Consider the following 27881-nt stretch of genomic DNA (forward strand, 5'->3'; position numbering starts at 1 on the left):
TTATCACACGCTACACGGCCCGTATTTAATCTCGAGAGACTGTCACGTATCTCGCAACGGTGTCTCGGACCGTTCAGACAGCAAAACGCGAGGTGGAACACGCTCGACTACCGAAGATCGTTTGATTCCTCGGCAGCTTCACGAATTCGGAGACACCGTACACCTCCCCTTCTCCATTCGAGGCCCAACCAATGGAAACATATTTATGTATATGTATATTTCTCCATGTACATATGTGTGTGTGTATGAGCGCGCGTGTTGCGCACGCTTGCGTGCGTGTATCTATGTATCTGTAGACGTGGAAACCTCAAATGGAATTATGCGTCCATGCTTAGCCTCGAATATAACAGCGCAATTCTCGACGATCACGGTCACAGCACAAGGAAAGATCGTCGTTAAGAAGCTCATAACGGTTCGAAGTAAACGCGAGCGCATCACTTCTCTCTATCGATAACGGAGTTCTTCGTATCTCACGATCGCTCCAGATCACTTCCAAAACCACGACTTATCATCTTATCCTCTGCCGACGACAACGATGGCGACGCTGATGACAATAACAGCGATGATCGCGATCACTTGGGAACACGCTGATTGAAAAAGTATTCGATTTGTTGCAGACAGAAGATCTGTTGCATCAGCTGTTGCAGCGAATCTTGGCCCTGTAGTTGAGCTTGCTGCGGCTGCTGTAACGACTGCGTCAAACCTCCACCAGTAGGCTGAGCGGCCGGCGGCAGCATCGTGCCCGAACCCGACTGCTCGGCCAACAATTGTCGCTGAAGCTGTTGCGCCTGGTAATGAGCCACCGCGACCAACTCTGGGGAATCCATTCCCATGGAGGCTGCGGCGGCTGCTACCGCGGCGTGGCTTAGTTGCACCTGCTGCTCCGTATGATGCCCGGACAGCCCAGCCTGATGACAGGCCAGCGGATGTACGCCAACGTGCGACAGCCTGCTGGCCGAACAGCTAGACGAGGCTAAGTAGGCGCCGGGGAGGCTAGGGTTCTCGCCCCGCTAGGGAGCCATGTTCTTGGGCCTGCGCCCCCGTCGCCCCCTGGTGGGGGGGCGCGGGGACTCCTGGCCTCACTGGCTCACCGCGGGGCTTTTCTTGTCTTGTTGCTGCTGATTGGCATCCTGCGTTCCCTGTACACCTGCTGCTCCTCCGCCTTGTCCGCCTTGAACTCCCTGTAACCCCCGTTGCACGTCACGCTTCGACATTGGAATCTTCGTTCTTGTTCGATCGCCTCGCAAACGTGTTTGGAAAGGGTGACATTTACCTGACTACCGGGTCCTCCTTGTGGCGGTCCAGGACCGCGATCCGGAGGCCAAGAATTACCCGGGGTCGGTTCCGAATGGAATTGATGAGGATGCGGAGGTGGCCCACCCGGCGTGTCGTGACTATGAGGGTCCAAACTGTTCGTAGCGTCGTACTGCGTGTTCTCCAACCTCGTGATTACTCGTTCGTCCTCCTCGCCAAAGTCCCCTCCCATCAGCGACGGTTCACCCACAACCATCACGTCCTGGATCGACAGGAAAGTACAGAGAGAAACGTTAAACGACAGAATCATTCGTTAGAAGAGGAGGCAGACAGCCTTACCGATTACGTATCGTAAACGGCGATTTTGTTCTATAGCGTTTTGTTAGAACAAATAGTCCTGAATCGTTTGAAAAGCGGAGACACAGCCTTCGATAAAGGACGCTTCGGCTGCAGCCCGTTTTACGATAAAACTAACGACTCTCGTAGTACGCTCACCTGTGACGCAAGAGAAAAATTAGGTCCCGGCGATCTCTTTTTGCTGGGCGCAGGCGGTGCGTTATTTCCTGGCCCTGGTGTGCTACCCTTTCGCTTTCTCCGTTTACTGGCCGGCCTCTGCGACTCTGAAAGAACAGATTCTCGATAAACTCGTGCCTCAACCGGTCGAAGAGGACGCTAGCCATGTAGCAGCGCGCTAAGAAACTTCAGACCGCTACCCAGCTTTGGACCTTTCTCCAAATCAAAGGTCTCTGACACACAGAAGCATGCATGCATCGGTGGACAGACAGATAGAAAGATCGATAGATCGCGTTCTCTAAACGCTTTTGTCAATCAAAAAAAGCTACTTAAGAAGTGTCAGCACTCACGAAGAATATATCTTTACAGAGAAACACGCATTCGCATCGAAGTAAGTCCGATGTGCATTTACGATTTTAACGCGCTCGGTTCCATGATTTCCTCGACCTTGAACACGGGGGCGCCGGATAATTGAGAGGGAACGTGGTGAGTTACGGGTGAAACAGGAAACGCGGTGCAGCGCATACGCATGATAAAAACAAACGATAAGACTACAAGGAGGAGTACCTCACGCAACGTCGATCGAGGAAAAATCAGCTACCGCTGCTATCAACAAGCAACGATCGCAAGCAATCGGATCGTCGATCTTTTCTTTTCGCGGAAGCACCACCATTTTTCGTATTCGAAATGACTTCTTTTCAAAACGTTCCATTTTAATAAGTTCTAACGTCAAGGTCGAGATGTTTAACGACCTGGCGAACAATCTTTCGAGCGTTATTACTCTAACTTTATAATCGTACACAACGACGATAAAGTATACGCGTTCACCGTGAAATCGACGCCGTGAAACGCTTTGTACGCGACATTTGCGAATTTAGCCTTCGTCCAAGTGGTCCGACAATGCGATTTCCCAATGGATTTCAGCTCCAAGAGATAAAGGATGATATAATAGGATCGGTCCAAGGGAATAGAAGTTCTGGTCGTAGAAAGCGATTGAAACCGAGGCTCTTAACGCGGTAACAAGTCGATGACGAATATTCTTCGTCATTGAGCGAACGAAAAACGAATCCTGCGGTAGACTGGTCGGCCGTTTGGCTCCACTGGCTGGTGCTTCTCATGTAAAGCAACTGTTCGTCTACCTCTCTTACCCGGCGGGGCAAACGTCCTCTGCCATTTCTGGAACAAGGTCGTCTTCAAGCAGTCCCGTGGTGACAACGCGTACGCCTTGTGCCTCGACATCAGCTCTTGCATCGGCTCCAAGATCACACATAACTGGAAAAAAGAATTCAACAAATTTTTATTCTTTGGTCCTAGTGCAACGTTCCAAGCTTATAATAATTTCGCCATCTTGATTATAAAACGTCATTTTATCTAAACTATAGTTATCGAAACTTTGTAGTTAACCATCGATTATCACGATCTTAGTTGCTAGACGCAGATATTTATATATAAATTCATTTAAAAAAGAAATCTAATTGAACCGAGAATACTAATTAGAGAAAAATTGACGAGCTCTTGTAATACGAATTGTTCGTCTCTCGACAAGTTCCAATAAACGAAGTTGTATTGTATTCGAAAGTTATTGTAGAGGTAAAGCCGTGAAACCTTCGGTAACTCTGACCAACTCTCTCCGGTTCTCTAAATAAATGTCCTAAAAGAGTAGCGGGCGAAACGCGTGCGCGTATTAATATCATTATCCCCAAAAACAGTGACCGCTGATGATTTTCTTTCAGGCGCAAAAATAGTCGGTCGATATAGATACACAAAATAAATGTGACTGTTATTTAATCCGATGCGAGTTCGACAGGGAACTTATGCGCGCTATTAATATGAAAATTATCGTATACGGCGTGTACCGGTTGAAAATAAACTTCCTAAAATATATTCGCACGCGGTGCGCGGAACGTAACGCCGCCACGCATCGTCCGAACATCGTTCCAAAGCAAATTAAATTTGGTTTATGTTTGCCGTAATAAAACTGAAATCCATTTTACATTATTATCGTAAGCACGTAATTTCCCGGCAGCCTTTATATTATAATGATGACAATTAAAGTAATCGATAGCGGGCGGATTGCATAGAGGCAGAGCGGAGCGAGCTTCGCCGGAAGGCCAGCCCGAAATTTTGCAAAACTTTAATTTCATTTTAATTAATATTCGCATTAGTACGGTCGTCGCCATCGGTCAGGTTTTCGATCGATTCGCTCGCCCGACGTTCCGCCTCTCGTTTTTTCACGCGTATTTCTAGTTTGGTTATAATGTATAATATGCTGCAATACTATAACAAATTGATCAAAAATTTGTTTAATAATAGGAGCAGAGCGGATTATTGATAGAAAATAGTTGTCGAGAAACGAGGAAAAATTTGAGGTGAAGATATTTTCTCGTCAGCTTTCGATTAACGACGCAACAATCGTTTCAGCGAGCAAAGAGCAACGATACGCGCAAGTGAAAGCGCTTCCGAGCGTGCAAAAGAAGGTGGATCGTAACCCGGATACCCGCCGTACTTTCGCGAGCCGATCTCTTCGCGATTCTTGGCCCATTTAGCCCTTTATATTCTGCTTTCGAATAATGTATTACTTATTTCCTTCGAGTTTAACCCTTTAGTAAAACGTTGATTACTCTGACTGATCACGACACGCGCTGTTATAATCGAATAAATTTATTTTCATATGAGAAACGTATATATTTAGAACGTCCCCGCGGTCAGTGCTCAAATTTTTCATCAAACAATAGTTGAACATAACAATAATCAATCTTTTCGTTTTAATCGATATTCTGATAATAAAAATTCTATCGGTTCCACCTGTATTTAAATGTATCGATGCGAATTAAATATGCTTAAGATCCGGCCGGAATTCATAGATACTACTTCTTTCGAGTTCTTTGAGGCGTCGTAGAATGGTGTCAGCGCTCGGAGATGCCGTATTTAGTTACACAAAGCGAAAGTTTCATCATGTGCGCGTGGCTTTTACTGTCTTTAAGTTAATTTACATTGTCTTGTTTTTACCTTTACAATTAATTTTTACGAGCCAACAATCTCTTTATACATTACAGTAACAAAATAGTATACATCGTTTGAACGTTATACTTTCCAAAACCATCTCTACTTATCGCTGCTAGGTGATTTGTAAAAAATATTTTAATTCGTGCTATACATTATTCGATAATAATGCAGGACTTAAAGAGTCGAACAAGAGTCAAACACACGATCTATATTTCATATAAATCACGCAACAAATAGATGGAATTGTACTATAAGTCAATGGAACAGAAGAAGCACGACGGTGTTTCGAAACATCGTTAAACGTAAAACGAAACACCTTCGCCACTTTTCATAGCAGACAGTTAACATATACGTACCCTAAGGTAATTCAGGGTGGAATTGGTGATGCCCTGCCTGGTGATGTTCTTGCTAAGCTGTTCGAGCATCGTCGGATCCTGTTGCATACCGACCACAGTCCTAGGCACGAGTTCCTTGTGCGTTCTCACCGACATGTGCCACGACTTTATCCTCATAAGGTCGTCAAACGTGAATTCCAATATTAATCTGCCCTCCGTACATACCTGCAGAACAAACACGCGTTCAAACTGCTGTATAAACACGACCATTGGCCTCGCGACCAATCGCAGGTGAGAAATTTCATTTTACACTCGCACGAGGGAGAATGTCCTATCACGAATGTGAAATGTACGATACGAAATACCATTGTGGATAGAAATAGGTGAGGGTAAAGAAAAAATTTGAAAATGTAACAATGCTAGGGAATAAAGGAAGCGAATAAGATGATCGAAGAAGCGTGCACGTGAAACGAGCCGTTCGCTGTTACACGAACCATGATTCCTTTCGTTTACATTGTTAAACCGTGAATCGATAGTGCAACAATGATAAGTAGACTGCGGATATTTATGTCTTCGTAGGAAATATTATGCTGCAACTATACATAGAATATACGTAATATGCAAAAATGTATGAAGTAAGAATATGGATAAGTACATTTTCGTCGAAGCTAGGTTCAAAGATTAAGTTTTTTTTTACAATTAGTTGTCTACCTTGTACCTGTATAAGAATAAAAAATTCTACATTGATTTTGTAATTATGAGACGCGGTGTATTTGGTGCGTGCAATAACAGCATATAGATTCTTTAATTAGTTTTGGAAAAAACGAACTTGCGTAAAATCCGCAGCCTAACGATGGTACATTCGATTGGAATGAATAGGATTCTTACCTTCGTGAACATTGGTTTTCCGTGATGCGTTACCATAACGCAGTTATCACAGTCGAGGGTTATGCTGGTGTTGTGAAATGACTCCTTCGGGTGTTTCAAATTGTAGTAAAGTTCCGTTACTCCGCCCTCGAATATCGAACGGAAGTACCTAGGTATTAACGTCCTACCTATCGCTGTAAGCATAAATGAACGGATCATCAGTACCTAATCCAACGACATCGAGCAGGGTGCAGATATTTTCGTCGGGCAACGAAGAAAATCCGCTCGATGTAATTCCTCCGTGATGTTTCTGTTTGCCTTGCCGGTACATTCGAAGGAAAAACATCGAATACAGAAAAGAAAGAAAGAGAGGGAGAGAGAAAGAGAGAAGGATAGACTGGGATCGGAAGGATTGAAAAATTCTGGATCAGAGACGGAGACTACGGAGAGAGTTCTCCGTTGCATCTTATTGCTACGGTAATGCTTGTCGCGGAACTGTCGTTTACGCTCGATGACGATGCGATGCGACGTGTAATCACGTTGTTGCCGTGTATTCAGCAACGAACGCAGGGGAGGAAGACATTAAAATCCACCGGTTGCAAAATTGCTCTGCGGTGGCACGTAATTATTTAGAACGTGTGCAACGCGTATAACGCGGTGCGTGCCGGTTGCTACACGTACGGAGCATCGTCGAGGACAATGGACCGTGAAGAAGAACGAGTCGTTCCGAAAGAAAAACGACCAACCAGAGGCAGTATCTTCTCGTTGGTCGTCGCTAAGCTTCGTAAATGCGTTTTCCACGTTTCTAAATAACGTCGTAGGAGCGCGTATTCCGCGACACAAGCAAGGAAATAGTTAGTACATCGATAGGAATCGCGAATGGTCCCGATGGAAAATCGAGTGGAACGCTTTTGAAAGAAGAATTGCACGGTGGCACAACTTACTGTATCTCTTGGGACCGTCCTCCAAGCAAAACGTGAGGGTTAAGGTTGCGTCGTCCTCGAAGAATTCAGTCGCGAATGCGTCCCACCAGAGATTGTCGCTCTCCTGTAACAAAAGATAGAAAACCATGTAATATCGTGGCACTTCCGGGCAAATCGCGCGCAATCACCGACTCTCGATACAGAGTCGAGGCTCGAGAACCGGGAGTATCGTGTTCGATAACATCATTGTTGCCATCGGCAAACAGAAAACAGAATCGCGAGCAGAGTGTAACGCGAGCACCGGTATTCTCGACTTACGGACGCGGCGGTGCCGCTGCTACTCGTAACTTCCGCCGCAAGCGTTCCACGCTCGTTTTCGAATTTTTCGTCATGGTAAAGCTCGCGTAACGAAAGGTTTGCAACCAGCATGTTTGCGGATCTTGCCTTATTTCCAGTCAGCCCCGGCAAATTACGCCTAATCTGTAATCGCACGGTACGATGACTGACAACGATTTCCGTGGCGAACGGAGACCACGTTCGGGGAAAAAGCTCGCGAGCAACATACTTAACTTCCCGTGCTCGGTGCTCTACAACTATGTCGTTTCAACATATTCGTGTTACTCTACATATATATTGGCGTTTCGTCGCAGCATGAATATTTATAGGCGCCGATACGGAACGTTTGAAATTTTTACGCCGTAACCGTAGCTCGTCACCTCGTGAAAAACCGATCGACTATGGAACGCACACGCCGTCCACCACCTCTCTTTTCCCCTCGCCATTCTGAATTATTACAGCCACGCTAATATACACGCGTAAATACATGAATACTCGTCCAAGCAAAATCACATTTACAACCACATGTATCTACAAAATATCTTCGCGACAAGTATAAGACTACAGAGTTGTCTATCGATGGTGTATTATGCACGCATATATTAATTTTTTATTGAATACAAGTTGGCAATAAATATCTTACAACCTCTACGTACATTTTCATATTGATTTCAAAGTACCAGTATAACCGTCGCAATTGCGTCTCATCGCATTGGTAACACTTCAAAAAGTTTTATATAACGCAAATAACGTATTCATAAAAATTTTCTACGCTAGATATTCGAATACGTTGATGAATCGATATAGATTCTTATAAAGTATGCATTTCTATCTTCATTGCGACAGCCTGAAAAGTCTCTTCGTCGATTGTATAACTTAATAGAAAAAATATTGGTCACAACTCGAAAACACGATGTTCATGGTCGTGCTTATTCTCGTTCACGCGAGTTACTCCGAATATAAAGAAGAGGTCAACGATCACTCCTCGGAGGGTTGCCCGCGTTTTCTCCGAAACAACACGGTCTGGATTTCGCGAGAGAAAAAAAGGTATATCGAGACGAACGATCGAGTTTTCAGAGTTAGCGACGACGCCGGACTTCGAAAGACGGCAAGAAAAGGTGGCTGGAGCGAAGTCACGCGCGGAAAAATAATAATAAGAGCGAAGGCAGGGAGGGAGAAGATGCGGCGTGGGTGAAGCTGGATGCATAATTGAATGAAAGCGCAGCGAACAAGCGCGTCCAGAGCCAAGGGGTAGTTCCTGCGAGTGAGAGGGGACGAAATGCTATAATTTCAAGCCAGACAGTCATGCGTTATTCAGCGACGAGTATAGGCCGCCTCTGTCTTCGCCTCGTCCTTTCCTCACCCTCCTTCTGTTCCTCTCTATTTTCCTCCTTTTCATTCTAATCCTCGAGCTTGCGCATCTTTCAACCATATACGTCCTTTTAAGGAACTGGGGAAATTACCCCAATTTTCTAACGTTGCAGGAGACCTTGGAATCTTTGATTGCGAAATTGAGATATGAGCTCGATCGTTTCGTGATTGATAGTTTCTTGTTATAGTACGAGTTACGATCGGTTTTAGTACTCGACTTTATGTCCTGAATTATTTCATTCTTATCGTAGATTCTTCAAAATTGTTCCTATAACGCGTACGCTACATAGAGCGGACGACAAAAGCAAATGTGAAGGATGAGCATTACAAAACACACTACAATCTTGAAAGCAAAATGATTATAATCGACAAGAAGAATTAAATCATGAATGAATATAGTATATACGACTGTTACCGACATGATAAGTAATGTTTAGTACGACAAAGTTACTATCAACGTAGCTAGTATACACAAGTATGAATTCTAAAGTCTCTTCTGTCAGTGTATACACGTTGTTCCTTTAACATTAATATGAATTGATATGAATGAAGATAAAAATGTATATAATAACGAGACACAGAAAGAGATTGATCTCGCATTTGGCGTGAGGAACCAGCGGACAATCAGTTTTCAGGGAGGTCCACGTGTAGCCCGTGAAGATTTATTTCGGACGTAAGCCGCGCCGTGCCAAATCAAGCAAACTGTTGCCACTCTCGCGCAAATTGATATTTCTGGCAAGCGTAAAGCTCCATAGCCGGCTAAAATCGGGGAGGAATGTTGAGTCGATCAAAATAGACGAGAGATCGACGCCGGTCGAAACGACGCCGAGTGGAAGGAACCTGCTTCAGAACGGAAGACGAATGCCAAACGTTAAGTAATATCTCGAGCACTTTTCCTGAGAAATTCGGTGTATCCCAGCTACGATCTTACATCCGGGGCAAAAGCTGCTGGCGTTACGAATAAGTGTCGGTAATTTTCTGGAAACGCCGTAATAACTTGCTTGCTACAGTTATCATTATTCCTAGTATGATTGCAGCTACATTAATGCTACTCATATGCGATACGATTATTTAGAACAGCCAGAGCTCTGTCATTACTATCATTAGAAATTCGTACTACGATTAATTTATTACCAACGGTGATTTATTTCTGGAAAAAAGAAGAAAAATGTCTGGAGTAGTTGCGCGAATGATAAAAAGTAGAAATAAGTTTGTTACACTTTCGGCCAAAGAATATCCAGTAATAGTGGAAAATATAAAACTTGCATCAAAGAAATCGTGCAAGCTTTTAACTATATATTTTACAGAAAAAGCTAACGCGTAACTATTTGCCCCCTTCCCTCAAAAAATAGTTTGCTCGCCTTTGGCAACTTTTTGAAAATTTTAATCAAAAGTGCCGTACCTCCAGAATTCTCTCTACGCGGAAGTTAGATCGATACGTAACGCGAACTTGTGCCCGCGTAAATCACTAAAAACAACAAGCCGCAAAGAACAGCGTAAGTAAAACACTCGTTCGCAAGTTTCGAATTCTCGAATCTTATTGGTGAACCGAACAACCGAGGAATTCGTGAAAACTTGACCGATCCACAACTGGAAACTTCGACTAGAAAGGTTCACGGAGTTTGATGGAAGGTTAAAGCTGAATTACTTTTGCAGAAATAATGTAACGATATTTAATGTTAGATTCTATGCCGAATCGATAGTTGACAATGTACAATTTCCTCGCTAAATCACCTTTCTCCGGCGGTAGAATCGATCGTCGCGCGGTTTAAGAATCGACCATGCTTTTAGTATAATTCTACATTTCGCACGCCTGTAGCGTGTAAATCTTCTTCTAATTGATATACGTGCGCCAAAATCAACATTCCCGCGAGCATCTTCCACTGCGTTAAAAAAGAATTCTCAAAAGACGAGTACAGAAGAAAAAAGGAACAATTTCATTAGGAATTTCTGGTAGAAAAATCGCAAGGAAGTACAAGACCTCCGTAATCTCGCGGTCAAATTTACCTCCATTTGTTCAATCCTTTGCAATGCAATTTTCGTTTAATTAAAATTTAAATATACGGCGTTCTCGTTTTAACGTATTTAAGTGTCAAATCTCAAAGTACATAGAAAAATAGTGCACTTGTCTGGAAATAGACTACTCTTTATTTTATAATCTTCCTCTCTGTCTCTTAATACTATAATACGAATGTCTAATTATAAGTATCGTCCTTAGCTAGTGAATATATATAGTGGGTATATCCCTCTAAATTTAGAATATCGTCAATAAAAAAAAAAAAGATGAAAAAAAAGAAAAATAATGGCTGCAGATGCATGTTTTATTACAATGTTACAAACAAATATTAAACGCAATCTGAAATGCTGTACATTACGAAATATGAAAGATCGATCGTGTGTGCACTTTACATATTTATATTATAAATAATGGCGACTGGTTAAAATATTTAAATTTCCGCATCAAAATATCATGTCGTCGTAATACATCCATACAGATTTGACATCGACGTAGTATCCAGTTTCTATATTTCGAATTTCTTAAGAATCTTTACGCGTAGTTACTTCTAATATCGTACTGCAGAGACCCTTTCATATCCTGTAATGACAAATTCCTCGCCTAATACATGTATTTCACGCTGGCTTCAATATTTGCTTATAATTTTCTAATAAAGCATTTTAAAGGATATATTTTTCCTTACTTTCGTTCGTGCAATTTGTCTGGAAAGATTGGAAATATCCTGTGCAGTCAACGAGGCACGTAATTTATTGTATTTTCGCGGCAAGTAATTTGCTATTTGCCTATGTATTTTACTCGAAATTTAAAGAAAGACAATGAAATATGTACTGAGAATCTCGAAATGCTTTATTATTTTCAAAAAAATCGTTGTGAGGGTTAAAAATAGTCGCGAGACTCGCGATAGGGCTGGAAACTGTATCTAGGTATTATGACAAGTTGTTTGGATCGATTTTCGAAACACGGGAACTGGGGATGGTACGTGTGTAGACGGGGCAAAAAATCGCAGCGATAGCCGGAGAAAAGCGCGACAACGGACAAGAAATTCAATCTCGATCCTCTGCCGGTGAGGAAAAAAGGAGGAAAATGCGTCGCGGCGCCGGAGACACACAAATCATCGCTGATTTCCACGATGTGCCTGGACAAAGCAGCGTAATACGCGCTCTTTTGGCCGGCGTATTAGCCGGAGTTAAATTCAATTTGTCCAGGCCGAAGTAATCCTGGCGCAGAGAGAAAGAGAGAGGAACAAGAGGAAAAAACGTGAAAATCCGGGACGTCGTTGCATCGTAATAACCGAGTCGACAGGGAAACGAACCGGGAAACCCGGACAACCCGAAAATCCAAATAAAATAGAAATTAAGTTAGGTTTTGTGAATTCAAACTCGAACTCTCGTTCGTTACGTTTTTACATTTCTCCTACTTTCGACAAAATTTACACTGGATCACAAAAGTATTTGAGCATTTACTGTAAAGAAAACTATTATGCTCGTATTGCATATACTATAGGAGACCTTTATCAATGTCACTTCTCTGGACATTAAAACAATATTGATCCTCGTTACATTATACCGTTTCTTTGTTAAGGAACTTCGTAGATTTATCAGCTATCCCTAAAAAGTTTTTCTATCTTTGGATCTGACAAGTATCTTCTCCAATCATAGTAAGTATATTAGAATGTTCCCCTATAGCCATCAAGTAGCATCAAAATTAGAAAACCGATAAAGATAGACTTATGTCTTTTTCCGGTGTTCTACGTATCTATGTATACTGATTAACTTTATGATAATAACGTATTATCAATAACAAAGAGAACCACTTTTAGAAAATTCGAAAGTTTATACGGAAATCAGTGTCGCAACGAAACTAAAAAGTATCCGATATTTATACGGAACCTCTTCACAAATCAGCAAAGTTTCAAAAGACTTAGAGTCATCGCGACGAGGAAGGGGGTGGATACACTGGAGGAGAACTAAGAGAAAAGAAATAAAAGAGAAACAGTAGAAACACCCTAACGAAAGGTGAATCGTCGTTCCGAATCTCCCCAATTGCAGTTCGAAAATTTCACTTCGAAAATGAGAAAGAATCCGGTATAATTCTAACGTTAGCAGATACCTACGATCTATTTTAAAATTGTCATCGTGGATGAATAAATACTTCTGCTGTCATCGATTTACCGATACGTCTTACACGACGCAGTGTCTCGTCAGTTCTTTTAATTTTCCACCTTCCTATCCCATCTCTCTACAACAACTCCGACAATTTTCAAATATATCCACCATGTATAATATAAGAAATCAAATGTAGAAGAACAGGAGAGAGAGAGAGAGAGAAAAAGAGGAAAGCTGGAAAAAATAGAAAACAGAAAATAACAGGGAAAATAGCCGGCACCTTGTATTATCCGAATCGTTCCCGATCCTCGTCCTAGAAACGATTCACCACCAATAATTTCTCCCTCTCTTCTACACCCCTGCTCTCGCTCTGTGCGTGTCTCTCTTTCTTTCTTTCTTTCTTTCTTTCTTTCTCTCTCTCTCTTTTTCTCTCGTTCCTCTCTCCAGGCTGCATTTTTTCTCTTCCATTTTTCGCCTGGCAGGGCGTCGCTCTTTGTGCAGCCTGTACTGCGCCGGGGTTGCCGTTGGCTTTTCACCCGGACTGTACCACCCTACTGTTGTTAGGGGGGTGTGGGGAGACTAGGGGTGGTATATGATCGTGTATATACGCCGGCGGGAAAGTATTGTCGGCGCGCTCCACCTCTCCATTTTCTTACGAAAATCATTTCAACCGTGAAAACGTAGACGCATCACGCGGATAACTATATCGAAAATTCGAGAAAATTCCTGGGATCACGCCCATCATTTTTGAAAAATTTCGTAGCACCGGTTAGGCCGGGGATAGATACGGAGAGATTTCTCTCTGGACAGTCGGCCTGGGACAAAACTCTTCCGGCCGATCGGAGTATATACGGCCCGGGGCGGCGGCGAGAGGGGCGAGCCTGGGAGGGAGAACCAGGGGATGGGGGGTACAATATGGGTTATCGAGGGGGCCCCACCCCCGGGGGAGAGCAGGGGCCCTCATTTTATTACCCAGGCTCCCATAGAGGTTCTCAACCTTCCCTCCCCGATCCTCGATGCTCTTCTCTTCTTTTCCTTTCCTTCGGCTGAACGTTCTTTGCTCCTCTCTCTTTCTTTCTTTCTCTCTCTCTCTCTCTCTCTCTCTTTTCTTTTCTCCGTTACTACTCTCTCTCTTCTCTTTTCTTGTCTTTTCGGCTTTCTTCCTCTCTCTCTCTCTCCCTCTCTATACTACTACTGATCGATGCGAATATTTTCTACGAGATAATATTTTTCGGAATGAACGATGCGCGGGACAGCCAGCGGATGCGTTGATGAATAATTGCATGAATTTCTCCGCGTTATTTTCGCTCCGCGACTCGAACGAAAGCACCGGAATAGGTGTTTCGCAATTGAAAAGTTCGTCTCCGTAGATAATATTATTGGTCCATTTTTTAAGATTGTTTGAAATGGATTACTAACGAAAGGCACAGGTGAAAGGAACGACAAGTGTTCTTCTTAGAAGAAACTTATTATACGATATTCTATCAACTAATCCCAAACAAGAATTATGCCTTAAATAAGAAAAATGTGTTATTGATACTTTCTTGAATATATAAAAAATATTAAGAACATTAGCTATGTAGATTAATGTTAATCGAGACAAATTAACGTAACCGCTACGTCATTCGTTTCTTATACTTATTATATTTACCGCGTATTTTCAAAAAACTTATATCTCGAAATTTATCGAGTTATTCCCTTCCCATTTCATACTGAAATACTCGCTTTTCTCCAACAAGTAACGTCGAAGCACAAAACCAACGAAACGATCTTCGAATTCATGTTGAGACAGTTTTTGAAATAAATGCGTATCAATCCTGTGTAATATTTCTTGAGAATAATGATCGTAAGGCCTGGTGTCTAATTATCTAATGGAACACATCATCACCTTGGATTCCTCGCCGATAAAATACAAATCAATCATCTTGCATAAACGTCCTGGTCCTGTCCTTCGGTTAATTTACAAAACACCTTTTGAACAGTGTTGCAGAGTAATTTTCGACGCGAGTCGGGAAGAAAAATTTGCAAAGCGTTTACAGGCCCGAACCTATTCTTTCGTATCTTCTTATTTTTTCCTCCTTTCCACTGGTTTTTCTACGTTCCATCGGTTTCTCTCCCTCCCGCGGCATAGTGGGAAAAGTTTTATGTAAACATCAGAACCGCCCTTTACTTACGTGTACCTGACGATCTAGAGAGGAGGAAAAACAGCATCGTTCGAAGGATATGTTCAGGAAGAACAACCGGAATAATGTTTTTCTCCGTTTCCAATTTCCGAGTCCTTTTTGACCGTACGATTCATCTTCAAAATTAGAGGCTCACGAAAATATTCTAACACTTGTAGATACCTTCTATGAATATATTACGTGTGTCTGAATTTCATTAGCACTGCTATGAGACGCGATCTATCATCATTATACTGATGAAGCTTGAAACAGATCTGAAAATATTATATATATGTATATATATATATAGAAATTACAAGATATTTGAACGATCAACTATCCATTATATTCATTAACATCAATATGCAGAGGAATCATATCTAACATTTATCACGATTTATACCTGCTAATTTTATACTAAATATATGGTTGAAATAACTATCTTGTAACTTCCATGTTCATTTTCGGATTGATTTCAAATATGATGACTACAATTACGACAGTCGTATCTGGCTGCAGTATCAATGAAATTTTAAAATGTTTCACGTAACACATACATGCGATATAGACGTGTTCAAATACTTTCATGAACCAATGTGTTTCTTTCCTTCGATCAAAACAACGCTATCGTTGTATCAAACACTGTTAATTTATCTCTTTCTGTCGTATACGAGCTTTTTATTTCGCTCGTCGTTCATCCGCCTCGATGAACCGCGTAAACTCGGAATTCGATCGAACGTTACGCATGATTTTTTACCAAAAACATGAACAAGCATGCCAGTATTCGAGAACGTGAGCAGCAATTAGTCGATGAGAATAAATAACGAACGGTTCACGGATGGTTGGGCCTTCCATAAGCTTTCCATTTCCTGAAAATTTTATCGACGATGAATTAATATTCCGGTTATCCCTCCCGTTACTATTTTCTTCTCGATCTCGCGTAAAATTTGCGAAATTAGAATTCCCGCGCGATGTTCGACAGACATACGGCTTGTTTGGAAGGCTCTCGCGAATTCGACGAAACATCACGATGCGAAGTTTGAAGGGACGCGCAGCAGGATCGCCGTGTTTCACGAAACGAGTCATCGAGCATGGAATTTCTCATCAGAGCTTTATTATCGGAGATTTACGTGATTTCGTCTGTTTCGATGCGACGCCGGAACGAGGACGGAGATAGAGAGCGCGGGCGCGGCAAAGGTAAAAAAAAATTGCAGGCCTGTGCAATATAGATTTTCACGATGAATACCAGCGCCCGTGATGTTTAGTCGCCATACGAATGCTACCGTGGCGGCCGAGCTTGTTTTCAAATTAGAAATTTCGAGCCACGACGTGGACATTATTAAAAATTTCACTTCGCTTTTCTCGATATTACAACGCGTGCTTTTTTCCCGCCCCTTGGAAAAATTATCAGGTCCGACAGGAAATATCGCGGAATATTGTGAAATCCTCGAGTTTTCACAATTTCCTTCGCAATAATGTTGCTCGTCGCGGATTGAATCGCTACAGATGAAATGAATCCTTGACAAAACATTTGATATTTGTAACCAAATTATGATACGACAGACTTGATACATTTTCAACATTGTAAAATCAAAATTACGCTATTATGCTTATTAAATTCTTGTTGTTTTATATAAAACGAACTAGTATGTAATTGACAAATGTATTTACTTTTTTTTAATTAAATATATACGTTAATTACATCGAAATATTGTTGGACGAACGAGATGAAAGTTGCCGCGGAATTGTTATTACGAAATAGACGAAATCATTTTTCTTGCTAGCTGGACATGTCTTGGGGGGTCACGCTAGCCTGACGAAATACGATTATTTTGGCGAGGACAAAAAATGTGGGGAAGTGGAACGACTTCCGCGTATGAAACACGCGAAGGTGAATGTAGATGTCATCTGTCACGATGAAAAAGCGTTCTATCCTATGGCAGATAATGTGTTTCGTATTCGTCAAAGTGCACCGATGAAAATGGATGTCCTGATCTCGACGATATGTCACGAAATTACAAATCTGCAGCATTTCTACAATTATAATCGGAATTCGATCAGTCACGGTATCGTTCGAAAATTATTTCGCCCGCGAAATGCTCACAAAAGTATACAAACACTTACAGGAAGTTTTTATTGAAACATTTTAAAATCTCGCTAGCACTATAAAGAGACTTGACTATCACCGTTGAAACAAATATAAAAATATAGAGATATTTTTAAAATGAAGTAATACATGCAAAATTGCAAGATGATACTTGCAAATAGAATTACAGTCGGGGTAATTGTACGACGATGAATAGCTTGCGCAACACAGCGTACATTATCTATTTGACAGGAGCGACAAATAAATTTTGTCCACAAGCAATTAAACAATCAATCGACACGCAACGACTTGCATATGGATTTTCAAAAAATACACCAGATACCGCGCGTAGAGGGGGAGAGATTCTATTTAATTACAGTTTCAATTTGCTATTCGTTCGCCGGACCTGACGTTTATTGAATTTAGTTTTATTTCCTTCGGCATGCGCTACAATGGAAAAAGTTCAAAAGTTCCTCGGCGCGCACACGCGATTTTCTATTAAAAATTTCCAAATAACGAACGCTTTTACCGGTGATTAAAACTTTTAAGCTCGACGCATTATCGATAAAAAAATACAGTAACAGAGAATGGTTTGTTGATACGAATGATAGCAGACCATTTGTTTTGGGTAATTAAAAATAGAATTCCGTTCGAACAGCACAGGTACTCGAATTTAGCTTTGTGAAGAAGATAACGCCACGAGAAAGTATTGAAAGGAGAAAGCATGTACAACTTCCGGCCGCTTCGAGCAGATCGTCGTTGGAAATCTTTTCTTGTCTGTCGATGAAGTCGCTTCGCAAGTTTCATTTTGTGTATATCATTGTCTATCGTAAAAATATTTCCATTTAGAGGGATCAAAAAGCCGATATTTCATTCGTTGAACGCTTTTGAAATATATTTTTAAATTTTTACGTTTGAATCAGATGAGATAACAAAAATTACGCTGTTTCCTCAGACTATAACAAAACACGTATGAAATATTTTGAAATTCCTACAAGGAGTTTATAGTTAACTGATTAAATATTTTTTACCTCAAAGGTTGTTTACGTAAAAAATAGCGTTTCCAAACGTGAATGATTGCTTAAGCAAACTAAAATAAATTTCAAAAAACCGAAAGACGCGTGTTCTATTGTCACGAAAATTAAGAAAAAGAAGGAAAATCTGGTATTTTTGACGTGGCTAACGAAGAGGGAAGACTTGGGCGAATTTTATTCCATGCAACGTGACGAGGCTCGGTCAGGAAAGAAATGCTCTGCAGTTTCAACACGGTGAAGCGGAATGCGTGCAATATTTCTCTATATGTTGAGATTAGAGCTTCCGCACAGTCATGAAAGGGGGAGAAAAAAAATTGCGAATAATCGCAACCTAAACCTCTTGGCCGAGGTTGCGCTGGGATTTCGCAATTATTTCGCGATTCTCCAGTTCGACGATCGAATTTCACTGGAAATTCGGCTGATGCTAATTAGAAATTTGATCAAAACCGATGAAATTTACCTCGCCATTACAAAAATAAGGCTGATTCGTAGCAACATGAAACGTCAATAGTTGAGTAATTGTAAATAAATAATATCGCGTACTACTAGATCGAGGCGGAATTCGACGGATATCGCAAACTACTGCCTGTGTAAATGCAACGTTTTAATTGAAAAAGCCTTCGAATAAAACGAATTAACCAATTGAAATGGTAAACGAGTTTTAAGATGAAAATGAAAGAAAGAAGGTTGTCTTAATAGAAAAGAACGTGAATTTTATTTAAAATACGACAAAGAAAGTTCTAGGCGATAGAATAATTCATTTCGGATTTTGAGATTGATAGAACCATGATCGTATAACCGCGAACATACGTAGAAATTAAAATGCATAATCTAATAATTAGATATTGAAGAGTCCTAAGACTTTTGCGCTAAAGTGTAAATACCATCTAAAATATAAAGAGAGCGAAGTATTTTTACAAAATTACTTTCCTTCTAAATCTATAAATAATAATGTAAGTAATCAAATGAACAGAAGCGCGTCTTTTATTTTTACTGCAAATTTTCGCTCTGTTGTACCACAATGTTGTTAATATATTTATTGAATGGATATTTCAGTATGCTTGAATTTTTCTTTAATGAAATAGTTGCAATAGTAAAATTAGTATCGATTCGCTTGATGGTCTAAAGACATTCACAAATTAATTCCCAAATCTACTGTTTCCGAACGTCGGAACATAAGCTTGAAAGAAGCTTATAGCGCAATCGGATAGAGCACGGTGCGATGGGAACGTAGGTCGCAGAGTCCAAAACATTTGAGAAGGAATTAATGGCGAAACCAATGATAGGCCGAACCAATTTTTTGCCATAATACATCGAACGATTTCGATACTTCGTTATTTGTTCGCGTGAACATTCGCGAATCTGAATATTCTATCTTGAGAGAATCTAGTAGGAAAAGGAGAAAATCGGGACAAAGAAGATAGAGAATAACCGAGTCAGCGTAGATGCTGATTTTAATTCGCCCCGCGTCCTACGCCCTTTCCCTCGTTTCTACCGGCTCAACCGGGCTCACTCCTTCTCGCTCCGTGCAAACCAACCCCCTGACACCCTCTCGACACGAATCTAACCCCAACGTAGGCGAAACTACGGCAAACTTCGCAGTGACGTACGCGAACAGATGCTCGACTAAAGATCCACTCACGCTTTATCTCGATCTTTACATTTTCACCAGTATCTCTTAGTTTTCGAGAATCCTCGACTATTACACAGAATATACAGTGAATCGCGAAAGTGTTCGGACATTCATTGAAATTCCTATAAATATATTATCTGCGCTATACGAATATATTTTGGAATATCATTAACGCTGTAACGAGACACGCATATTTTCCTCAAATTTGTGTATTTCTAATAGATTTTTGTACTCTGGCGAGACAATAATTTACGTTCTCTCAATAACGTTTCAGTAAAATTTACACGTTATTACACTACTCGATCCATAATGGGTTAATGAAATCGCAAAAAATAGAAGTCGAAATGTTGTAATGCACCATGCGCCTTCGTTGGCAGATTGTTGGTCCCAGGAGGAACATGTCCGAGTGACAAATGCGTGGACGGATCGCCAAGAAACGAGAGAGTGGCTCGTAGAATGAATCGTAGGGCGCCAGCCCCGGGTTCGCACGGGCCTGACGGAAGTCGGCGAAGAAACAGTGGTGAACCGTGCACACGCACGCTGACAACGCTCGAGATCTGACGATAACGCGAGAAAACATGATTTATGAGGCAGGGACACGCTACGTCGTTTGCTCGAGTTCGCGAATGAGTGACCGAGAGTGAACAACCAGCTGGATGAACGAATGACGCGAAGAAAGAAGAAGAGAGTTGGCGGGGAGAGAACCGAGCGAGGCCGAAAAAGGATTGTGAGTAAAAAAGAAAATGAAGGGAAGCCAGAAGAAGAGAGGCAGCACGGGCGTATGTGGGCCAGAGTCGAGCAAAATTATCCGCAGACTTAATAAATGATAGATAAACATTTGGATAGCCTTGATGCTCGGCCAGCTAATAATGATCGAGCTTTCGAGTGACTAATGACTTTCCTCGACTCGATCATCATCTACCGATGCTCTCTACCGAGCTACGATGATATTTTATTCAATACTGACTGGTCAAGGTCGTATAGTATACAAAGGAGAAATTAGGTTCCTCGTGAATTAGACAGCTGAACAGAACGAAACGAACTTCGGGAGCATATAGCCGAAATTGAGCATCGTCCAGAGCAATTAATATTTGTGGCTCGTTCGAATGAACTACTCGCTTCGAAGTTGGATAGAAAGATTCGTAAAGGTATTTAAACAATGAAACGAAGTAGATCGAAAATAAGATCAGAATAATTTTAATAAGGATGTTAATAATAGTTGTAGAAAGGGCGCACGAAAGTGAGGAGAAAAGGAAAATGAGGATAAAAAGAAGGTTGATTCGTTTCTTGGCGACTGAATGTTAATCGTGCATTTATGCAATGAAATTAACAATTCATAAAAAGTGGGGTTAATCGATGGTCGATCAGTTTGCATGCTGGAGAGCTCAGTTTATAACGAATATTTAGGCCAAGATTCAGACTAGAAACAGTCCGATGATAGACACCTTAATTCTATTTGAATTTACTTTCAACGGCGATCAAGCATCGCGCGTTTTTACGCGTGTAAGGCAGCAAAAAAAGGTAGACAGCTCAATCTAACGAAGGGGTTAATTGCAACGAGGTTTTTATGCTGATTGCTGCCACGCGACAAACGTAAACCGACGTGACGGACCGATAATATCGAGATCTCGAAAGCGAAGACCGGTTGTATCCGTTTGGTTCTCCGAGATTAATGAACGCGCTGCTCAAGTATCAGTGGCTCATTAAGACACATTAACCCCGGCCTCTTTTCCTTCCTTCTTTTTTCATGGTGCTTTGTCCTAATGGCGCATTGATCACTGTTCGCCCAAAGAAAAACGGGGCTCCTGGAGATTCACCGCAAAAAGAAGGACGGGAAAACATTCGCGTGCCTCTTAGCGCGACAAATGCGCTGTGATCAATTCGACGTGGGTTGTTAATCGATTCGAAGTGGTTTCGATACTTCTTCGGAGCCAGTCTTCGATTCATATCACTCCCGTGAAGAATTTCGTGCGTCTCCACATGTTTTTACTCGTCCTAACTTCTTCTCCTAACTTTGTCAAGATCAGCAGATACAAAGTGCCTGATTTTAATTCATTATCGGAAATATTTTGGACAGTATACCGGATGGAAGAAAAAGTCACTTGACAAATTCTGTCATGTCATTTCGTACGCTACCTGATTGAAAAATTCGTGAAGCTGCATAACCAACGCAACGAATTCGCTTAGATGTTGGTGCAATATCAAGTATCCAAAGACGCTGAATTGACTCGATAAATTTTTCAATAAAATCACACGTGATATGATATGATATCGCGACTCATCTCGTTATTTGTTATCATCTTCGAACAAAAATCTCATCTGTGATATCAGGAAACATAGGCGTCCTACGAACTGTACTAGTACCACTTTGAAATTAGAATCAACATTAATATCATTGCCATTGAAATTAAGATATTAATAAAAAAAACAAATTAATAATTTATTTTAAGACTGATACCTTTCAGCAGGAAATAACAAACTACATCGATTAAGGTGTTAACAATTATATGATTCCATTTAAAAACATCTAGTAACATCTTTCCTATATCTTGGCATGATTCACTTCCAAAAGAAAATTTTGATCGAAATATTTCCAATAACAGATTAGCTTATAATAGGACACCGTATATAATTCCAATTGACGAAGACGCAATAAGCCGATGATTTAATCGATTATTGAACTTTCCGTAGACTATCACGGGCGAAGAGCGACGACGCGATTCGTCTTCGATACATTCCGAACGGCGACTACCCGCGAAGATCGCATGAAGTCGAGCGATCTCTCCACAAAGAGTCTATTAATCCAGCTTGTCTGAAATCGACGGAAAACTCGATAGTCCAGGAACGAGACATGTGCGCCAACGATAATCCACGATTCACGAGGATTGTATCTTATCACTATTATCAGGCACCTCTGAAAGGAGAATAAGTTTATCTAGTCGCGTTATATGGGCCAGGAAATTTTATAATGCATGGAATCGTGCCACGTATTCATGTATGACTCCCATCGTGCTTCCGCGAATTCCATCGATTTACCCCTTAAAGGCTATCACTTCGTACGAATCGTGTTTTAGCATTGCAACTACTGCAAGCAATGATTCTCCTATTTTTCATTTGCTAGTGAATAACAAAAAGTAACAGAAATTCACTTGTTTAATTTTATTAATCAAAGAGTTTGCAATATTTAAAATATCTTTCATTGGAAGAGAAAACCAGATGTATGCTTGTTGCTCGAAGCTTTCATATGAAAAGATTCAACAATTTAGTACATGGAATATTAGTCGACTACGAATTTATAACACATTTCCAAGTACGATTTAATTTCGTTGATTTACTAAAATTAATGGACACTTTTAAAGTAAAATTTGTACTGCGTATTACAGTGAACTTCGACCTATGATAGCAATAAGGGTTAAAATCATGACTACGCTCCGTCGTTTCGACAAACCAATCTCAGTCGAAGGTTATATGATAAAAATACAAATGTTCCTTCTTTTTATCCTTTGCCATGTATAGGATTAAAAAAACGGTGAAAAGAAAAACACATTGATCGAACAAGATAGATCTATCATTGTGTCAGCTTCTAAAAGGAAACCACGCTCGAGGTACGATGTTAGAACGCGTACTCCGCTCGTTCGTAATTCAATCTGATCAGAAACAAGGTTGCACAAACGGAAAGCAATTAATCATCCGCATAGTTTTCCCGTCCGTTAATACCTAGTCATCTGTCTAATCGGTTACCGTATCTACTAATGAACTTCCCTAACCTTTACGCGAACTCTTTGTCTCTACGAAATATGCACGAAACTAGAAATGTCTCTAGAAAACCTCCCGTTTGACCTCTTATATATTTCTTATGATAGCTAAGACAGAAATCCTGGAACCAATTATTTTAGCTACTTTGGTATTTCTAACGCTAAAAATAGCAAGGTATCGCGTATTCGTGTATTATTAGACTGCGGATTTTTATGCAAATTCGAGAATAGTTTAAAACGATAGAAACTCGGTAGAAAATTGTTTTACCCACGGCACTTTGAATATTTTCCATATTTTTCCATATTATGTGCATTCTATGCAATTTTGCATTCTCGCCGTAGTCTAAAATTCGTAATCTACTTATTTTTTTTAACTTTTACAGTAGGAATAGATAGTACGATAGTATACAGAAAATGTTTCGTTCCAATACTCATGAACAGTGGTCTCGTTATAAATTTACGAAACGTGACCGTTCAATGGGGCAAATCTTAAAATTACAGCTGCAAGATAAATAAATTAGAGTAAAAGGTAGAAAGAATAAACTCACCTCTGTACGCTGCTGTAACCTCTTGTTCAATTCGTAGAGCCTGTAGTCCGGCTGGCCAAAGTACGGAGTATGCCTCCTGGGGACAGGCAACGATCTGTCAGATCAGACCGATCGGTCATGTTAGGTGTGCTGTGTACAGTGTGTTCTCTGGTGTGGGTCGCGTGTCGCATGCATGTGGACCGAAGGGAGTTCAACATGCATCGTCGGACTTTCGTAAGCCGCCTGAAGCGGCCCAATGAATCGACGAAACACGTCGAACGTGGCACAGATTCGCGGCCCACCAAACTTACGACTTTCACCGAAGGGGGACCAACAATCGCGAACACACATACTCTATTTCCCGGTTATTCCGACTAAAAGAATACTGAGTTCTCCTCGAAACCGATTTCCAATAGTCTCGACTAATCGCATCGAACGGACCTTCGGTCGCTCGTCTAATTGGGACTACGTTAAGACGCAACTATGACGTGGTTTCAGCACGAAACTTCGTACAGACAGCAGAGACACGCGTCGATCATGTTTCACTGAAAGTTCGTCGAACTTGATTGCTTTATTCGAACTTTGAGTGTAGCGCTAAGGCGGGAGATTTAAATTATCGATCGAAAGAACGTGGACACTTGCTCGTTTTTATGTAAAGTAATTTAATTAGATTGTTTTATTATTAGTGCTATGGCAGAATATTGTAACGACATACGATAAAATTTGTCTTTTAAAGCTAATGTACACTAGAAAGATCGATACTTGTAAGCGTTAAATGTTAGGGAGCAGTTCATTATTTTTAGTTCGTTTGTGCGTCTAACAATAGATAGGATAGAAAAGATTCTTCAAAATTGATACAGAGTCTATCAGGATTAATTTTAGCAATAATATTTAAAGCTACTAATACTTGGACAAATTGTATGTTTAATTTTAATATTTTACTGATAAGCGATTTTAGTTTCGTGTGATATACGTGTATTGAATTCACAAGAATATCTTTTGAGCATCGATTTATCATTAGTTTATATATTTTAATAGAAACAGAACAAAAATGTCCACACGCTTACGACCAAAGGTATACGTGCTACTGAATCGTTCATTATTCTGTTAGTATTCGAAAAAAAATTGTAACGACCGTGCAACCCGGAATAGCATCCATGATCATGCCTATCGTGACCGAACTAACAGCGTAAATCAAATTTAATAAGCTCGTGCATGTCTTTCGGTTGCTTGGATCTGCACGCGTGTCAAACACCTGTTAGTGCCGCGATCGTTCAAACCGGGACTGAAATCTCGATACGCGCTGTCAGTTTACAAAACTAATTCTTTTGAAGAAACTTCGGTTAACTGGTACGATTAACCAAATCATTATAGAGTAATAACCGATAAAACTTTTAAAAAGATCCATAACTTATTATAATTTCACTGAAATCTACTGATACGTATGATTCTATGATAAATGAGATTATGCATTCAATTTTTAAAATTATACTTAACGCTATCGTTCTCTTTCTATAAAATATGGAAAGTTTTTAAATAATTAATTTTAATATTCGATACAGTTTTATTACCTTTTGCGTATTCCACCTTTTCTATCAATAAAGTATCCCGAAAAAAATATTTGAAGAGATAGAAACATAAGAAACAATGAAAAAACATAGGTAAAAAGATTGAAGTAATTTGTAGTCTATATTATTATACTACCATGATCGCCGTTAAAAGAAAGATTCGTGCCGAAAAAGTTAACCGATTTCGAGGAGAATACATCGATCTTACAAGGAAGAACGTTTCGTCGTTCAGATATTCGCAAAGTAATAAATTCGTGGTTAGATGTTGCAACATAGACGAATATATGTGTGCTCATATCAGACGCAAAGTTCTAATTGAATATAAGAGTTGATTGTACAAAGGAAAGACCGTTGCACTGTAGCAGCGATAACAGCGTGTTTCGAGGGTCACGAATCGACTGGCTACACTGATATCGATCACCCTTGTGTCAGTGCGAACCGACTCTCTGTGTTGCGTCTTGTTGCTCGTGATCGTCTAAACTTCGTCGAAACTTTACGACTACGAAGTATCTTTCCAAAGGTTGCTGTACACGCTGATCGCGATTCAACGTAGTCATTAGCATATATAAAATCTTTTCCCTTTGAATCCTGATAATTATCGAAAACCAAGATACATGCACATTATCTCACGGAAGTACTTGAACATTTACCATAGAAAACTTATGTAACAATTGTAACACATATTGATGTGTTATATAAAACGACCGAATGTGTAGCCAATTTGAAAATGTATATAGAAGTTATAAGACATCTACTTGGTAAAAGATTAATTTGCAATACGAATGATCGCTTTAAATATAATATAATATAATTTAAATATGGTCCCATTGAATATCGAGGCTTGTTAATATAATGGATAATTGACCGTTTAAATACTTTTGTGTTTAACGTACTAGATATCTGGTTTTAGGGGTTTCTGAGCACAAAACGCGAATCTTATCGGTTTTCCATAAAACGCTGGCCGGCCAATAGCGCATTGGAAAGCACCGCGAAACGACAGACTAATTCTTGGAAATTGAATTTGCGCTGTAATGCCCGCTCGTAATACGGACAATTGATTGGTGGCATCAAAATATTAGCGTTCGACTGACTGGCGGCGGGCTACTGACAAGCGGGCCACCGTTCTCCGGAATTGTTATCGATTTTAATATCGGCACCGCTCCATTAACGCTGTTCACGCGCTCGCTAAAGTTACACGTGTTAGCCGCAATATACATCGAAGCGCATCGCGATCAAATAATTCGGTCACCTGATTTCACCTCGACTTTAACTTCCTCAACAACTCATCACCACGAAGATCTTATGTTTTTAATGTGTTAACGATCACACATTGTCTTTTGGTAGAAGTTTAGTTTGAATTTTGACAAAGATTTGGAAAGAATTTATGGCGCTATATCGTAGAAAATTTTACAGTATAGAAAATGTTGAAGTGGTCACCACTTCTAAGAAAACTCTACATCTGGTCTTTTTAGTTTTCTCAAGCACTGAAGCCATCGACAGCGTATAGACAATAGACTGGAACGAAGGCAGACGATAGACAGTAGACAGGCGACGATGGCTTCGGGCTTTTCTGTTATAGGGTAACACTGCTAGCGTGCGGATCTGGACCAGCTCAAATTATATTCCTACTTGTACTTACACTTCTGTATTAAAATATATTTTCTACTTTACAATTTATCCACGCGTTCCTCTGTTCATACATATAATAACCTCAACAGAAAAGAATTTATAGCGCTGAAAAAATTGCAGAAAAAACTGACTATCCTCTAATCCTTATAATCTTATATTATAGAAAAAAAGAGAGAAATAAAACTTTTCATAATACAATTAGCTAAATTTACACAAATAACCGTTACCCTATTTATCCACTCGCCATCACAGGGGATGATTTACAATAAACAGGATCGTTCGAAACAAGTTCCATGGTGTTAAGAAGACAAACAGACCTTGACAAAAATAATTCTTTCTTTAGAGAGTGGATTGGCAGAAAGAGTAAAACGAGCGATAAATATCCGAAATCGGGCACAGGGTGCAGAGTGGCGAAGTTCCAGTGAGACACGAATAAGGCACGATACACGATGATGCTGAATGCCGGTGCGAAGATCGATCGCGCCAGAAAGAACTTGGCCTTTGCAGTCTCCGGAGAATCGCCGCCGTGGGACTTGACGACACGTCACAGCCCCTCATACGTGTATACGTGTGTGTACACACAGCAGGGTGAATTTACCAGAGAAGGGTCGAGGCTCAAGGGTTGCAAGGCTAACCTACTGTCGCGCACGGTTCACCAGGGACGCGCTCGACAAATTTCTCGTCCCACTCGAGTCTCTGATTCATCTGGATCGCGAACAATCGTAAAGATATATATCTCTATTCTTCTTCCTTTTTCTTC

At 40.6% G+C, this 27881-nt stretch overlaps 1 protein-coding gene across 3 annotated transcripts in view; it reads right to left on the bottom strand.

Annotated features, from left to right (window-relative positions):
• Positions 1-864: 864 nt before the first annotated feature.
• The window catches only part of LOC100651883 (LIM domain-binding protein 2), a 70111-nt gene continuing 43094 nt past the window's right edge, over positions 865-27881 (bottom strand). The window contains exons 2-9 of one of the 3 annotated variants that reach the window (XM_048408058.1): positions 23946-24021; positions 6920-7022; positions 5997-6169; positions 5130-5333; positions 2907-3039; positions 1750-1874; positions 1274-1516; positions 865-1181 (exon numbers count right to left, since the gene is read on the bottom strand). In XM_048408058.1, the coding sequence (XP_048264015.1) occupies positions 1080-1181; positions 1274-1516; positions 1750-1874; positions 2907-3039; positions 5130-5333; positions 5997-6169; positions 6920-7022; positions 23946-24021 (1159 nt within the window). In that variant the 3' untranslated portion in view covers positions 865-1079. Of the gene's footprint in view, positions 1182-1273; positions 1517-1749; positions 1875-2906; positions 3040-5129; positions 5334-5996; positions 6170-6919; positions 7023-23945; positions 24040-27881 lie in introns of all 3 variants that reach the window. The other 2 variants (XM_048408057.1, XM_048408056.1) reach the window with 2 other exon arrangements.

The sequence above is a fragment of the Bombus terrestris genome, chromosome 8 (assembly GCF_910591885.1).
Source record: "Bombus terrestris chromosome 8, iyBomTerr1.2, whole genome shotgun sequence".
Taxonomy (NCBI): domain Eukaryota; kingdom Metazoa; phylum Arthropoda; class Insecta; order Hymenoptera; family Apidae; genus Bombus; species Bombus terrestris.